At 36.8% G+C, this 4,205-nt stretch overlaps 1 protein-coding gene across 1 annotated transcript; it reads left to right on the forward strand.

Moving 5' to 3' along the window:
* The first annotated feature begins 2,450 nt into the window (after positions 1 to 2,450).
* On the forward strand, positions 2,451 to 2,966 carry LOC143604079 (uncharacterized). The gene has a single exon (XM_077080670.1). It carries the CDS (start codon positions 2,451 to 2,453, stop codon positions 2,964 to 2,966), a length of 516 nt encoding a protein of 171 aa, XP_076936785.1.
* The last annotated feature ends 1,239 nt before the right edge of the window (positions 2,967 to 4,205 follow it).

Below are 4,205 nucleotides of genomic sequence, written 5' to 3' on the forward strand. Positions count from 1 at the left end.
TCATTAGAGACAAACTAAAGGCAGGTCCTACAAGTGATAAAGACGAATAATAACGCGACCACACCATATCAAAGTTTGAAATGTGAAACATCACGAGACTAGAAAACCCTAAACACTAGGTTTCATTCAAAGAGTTTTGATTTGTGACATGATTTTAAGTAGACAATTATTACTATGGTTTTTGTTTTTGTTGCATAAAGGGTTGTTATGACATGTGAAGCATACAAATGATGTTGTCATGTGATATGGACAAGACATCTGATATGCACATACATAACCATGTCATTGTTTTTTTACTTTATTCGTATAGTCGTATTTGAAAAAACCAAACGTGTAGACATCTAAATAACAGGCTTATACAAATATAATTGGACAAACATAAATGAGCATAAGTTAGCATTCACGAACACAAACTCTAGTGAATAATCATGATTATTTATGTTTTACTATAAAAAATAACCAAGTAGTATATTTTAAAAGAGTCTCTTTTGTGTTTATATTTTCAAAAATATAGCTGCTTATGTATGAATTAATATTCAAACAAACATAAATGAACGTAAATAAACAAACATAAATGACGCAAATAAACGAAAACATACGAACAAGCATAAACGGATGTTCATGGACATAAATGAATAAACAAAACGTGTGTTCATGTTCATTCATTTAATTAGATGATCAACAAAGTTTCTTTTTTCATTCTCGTTCCTTATTTAATAAATGTACTTTCCACCGAATAGTTTATAAACGCTCGGTTCGTTTACCGGCCTACGACTCATCCAACTTTCTTATTTTATCACCTAGAGCAAGGTAAATGACTAAATAATATGTTACACATGTCATGAACCTTTACAAATTAAATATTCATTTTCTTGTTCAGCCATATAATCCCCAAAATAGTTTATTAATTAACCTGCAAACTAACCACTCTGTGATTTACAGCCATACATTTCTCTAGACCAAGCAAACCTAAAGCGACCAACAAAAATGGCATTAACAAATCTGTATTCCTTATAAAACTCAAATATTTTAGGGAAATAAACACTTACATATGAAACATAGTAACATTTAGAGTATAAGTTCAACTACTAGTCAAATCTAAGATGTGTGTTAGTGCTATAAAATAAGTTTCTGGATCATTATATCAAGAGATTTTCACCTAAAACAAGGTGTTCGTGTACCGGAGGAGGCTAGGATCCACAAAACTAGCTTGTAGGTCTCCAAAAGATAGGCGTTTTCCGAAAACTTGATGTTAATATTCATCTATGGAGTGATCATCACTAACACAGATTGGATTGGATTGAGGGGCTTTTTTCGTTCAAGCAATAACTTTTTTATTTTTGTGCTTTACTTCCTGTTGAGTACCTGCAAATCTTTTCTTTTTTTTTTTTCTTTATTTATTTTTAAAAAAAGAGGAAAAAAAAACTTATTTATAAAAAATATTCATGTGTTTGTTTAAATGATTAAAAATCTTATTTTTTGTCCGAACATTTACCGGTGACAACTCAATGTCTTGTTGGCTCAATTGTTGTTTGGCCCAAGTGTAAGGCCCAGTCCAAGAATTATTAGGGTTTTATATATTTGGTAATGTCTTGACTAGCAAGTTAGGTTAGTCTATATAAGCCGAGTTATGGTTAGACATTAGAATAAGAAGTTGGTGCAACCAAGTTAGGGTTCATCAAGAGTCAAACCGAGTTAGGGTTTGAGAGTTGGTAATCAGTTTTTTGAGTTAGATTTTCTGATTAATATAAACGTCGTTTACTTAGTGTTTGATTATCGATCTGGGACTTGAATTGGTATCAGAGCCAAGTTTAAGAAATTGATAATCGGTAGGGGCTTGAGGAGAAGCTATCATCGGCGCATATCGGAACCGAGTTGGGTTTCCGAATCGGGGTCTGCAGGTCAGGGCGGACCATGTCGACGTTTTTGTTGTCCTGTGGCAACAATCGGAGAGAAGGCGGAATTTGTTTCCCGCTTCTGTTGGTTTCTTGTTTCGAAATTAAACAAGAAGGTGGGTTCGATATTTGCTGTTGAACAAGAAGATTGTTTTTTATTAATATTCTATTTAGTGCAAGATTCATGATTCAATAATAATACAAGTGCTCTGCTCTGCTCTGCTCTGCTCTGCTCTGCTCAGCTCAGCTCAGCTCAGACTTCGAAAAAGAAAAGTGGTATCTTTTCCTCCTTGTTTTCTTTTGACAAAAAATTCAAAGGAACAAGTGGTTTTACTTCTATTTTATTTATTTTAATCTTTTGATTGCTATTTGAGTTGAATAAGTCAGATTCAATTTAGAGTTCGTATTATACGGGTTGAACGAGTTAGGTTTTAACCAAGGTGCGATTTATTTTGTGAACAAGCGGGTTTGGTTGTTTGGTTCTGAAAAGTTGTTCAGACTAAATTTGGTTTGTATTTGTTCCAACGAAGTGGAGCAAAAGGGTGTTCAACGTCAATGGCAGGTGACAAAGAAAGACCAATAATCCAACCCAAAGCGAGTGGGGGGATTTCGTTACAGGTTCCAAAGCTTAATGGAACTAATTACATCACATGGGCGATTGTGGTGGAAGTGATCTTGGATGATCAAGACCTATGGGAAGTTGTTCAACCAGAAGAGGGTACGGTTATTGATGCAAAGAAGAATAAAACGGCAAGATCGTTTTTGTTTCAAGTGGTGGATGGCTATATTCTTCTTCAGATTTCTCAATACAAGAATGCCCGAGATATATGGACGGCTTTGAAAGCACGGTATGTTGGGGTCGAGCGATTTCAAAAGGCTCGACTACTAACTTTGAAAAGTGAATTTGAGAAACTTAAGATGGCTGAAAACGAGACTGTTGACGAGTTTGCAGGAAAAATAACAAGTATGGTTTCGAAGGCAACGAATCTAGGTCATGTGTTCGAGCAAGATGTCTTGGTGAAGAAGTTATTGGATGCGGTTCCTGATAAGTACTTCCAACTCGTAGCCTAAATCGAGCAAAGTGTTGATCTTGATAGTTTGATGTTTGAAGATGCTATTGGAAGACTTAAGGCGTTTGAGGAACGTCTACGAGGGAGAGAACGAGCTTCAAATTCACAAGGTCAGTTACTTTTCGATCGGAAAGTGGTTATAAAGGCAAGTTGTATGATCAGTCCGGTAGCGGAGGTAAGGGTCGGCCGAGTTCACAGGGACGTGGAAAAGGCCATGAAACTAGAGGTCAAGACCAAGACGATGAGGACCAAGATGGTTGCGAAAACCGAGGTGGTCAAGATCGTGGGTCGGGTCATATGGGACAAAGAAGAACCAATGATCGTCAAAGGTGTAGAAAGGATAGATCACAGGTTCAGTGTTACCGTTGTGATGAGTTTGGTCACTTTGCGACTATGTGCCCGGAACGTATGAAGAAAAAGGAATAATCTAATTTGAACAAAGTTGATAATTTTGATCCATCTTTATTTATGATTAAAGGTGATCAGAAAACGGTTTTTTTGAATGAAGACGGTATGATTCCAAAGCGTTTCGAAACCGAGACGATGGAGAAAGATGTTTGGTATCTCGACAATGGAGCATCGAATCACATGACGGGTAATAAATCTTATTTTTATGAATTGAATAAACAAGAAACGGGAACGGTGAAGTTTGGAGATGAATCTTGTATTGATATTCGGGGAAAAGGGTCGGCCTTAATTGAAGGGAAAACAGGGGAGCAGCGCCTGTTGACCGATGTCTACTACATCCCGAGTCTATAGTGCAATATCATAAGTCTTGGTCAAGCAACGGAAGGTGGATGCGAGATTCACATGAAACGTGATTTGCTAACCATTAAAGATGATACAGGTAAGCTTTTGATGAAGGTGACAAGGACCAACAATCGATTATACAAAATTAGCCTCAAGATAGCAAGTCCCAGTAAACGAGCCATTATTGGAATGAAGAATTTTGCAGGTAGGGATCTTCAAAGAATTGGACTGAAAGAAGACAAGCCGGTTACAAATCAGATTCCAATCACAGATCCAAGTTCCAAAATTCAAAGTCCAACGAAGAGTGTTCAAAAAACTAAACGCGTGGTCAAGGAAGAGATTCAAGCCCAAGGGAAGGTGTCTAATGATCAAACGAAGCAAGTGTTACTTCAAGCCAAGTGGATCCCAAAGAACATTGCAAGAGATCAAGAAAAGCCTCGGGAGAATCACGAGAATGATGACAAGCGTGAAGTTGAAGATCCGCCAATTT

This window comes from Bidens hawaiensis, unplaced genomic scaffold (assembly GCF_021521415.1).
Source record: "Bidens hawaiensis isolate Kalapana, Puna unplaced genomic scaffold, B.hawaiensis_p1.1 tig00063858_1, whole genome shotgun sequence".
NCBI lineage: Eukaryota > Viridiplantae > Streptophyta > Magnoliopsida > Asterales > Asteraceae > Bidens > Bidens hawaiensis.

Excerpts from the sequence above, each read along its gene's own strand:
- LOC143604079 (XM_077080670.1), top strand. The coding sequence starts at position 2,451 with ATGGCAGGTGACAAAGAAAGACCAATAATCCAACCCAAAGCGAGTGGG.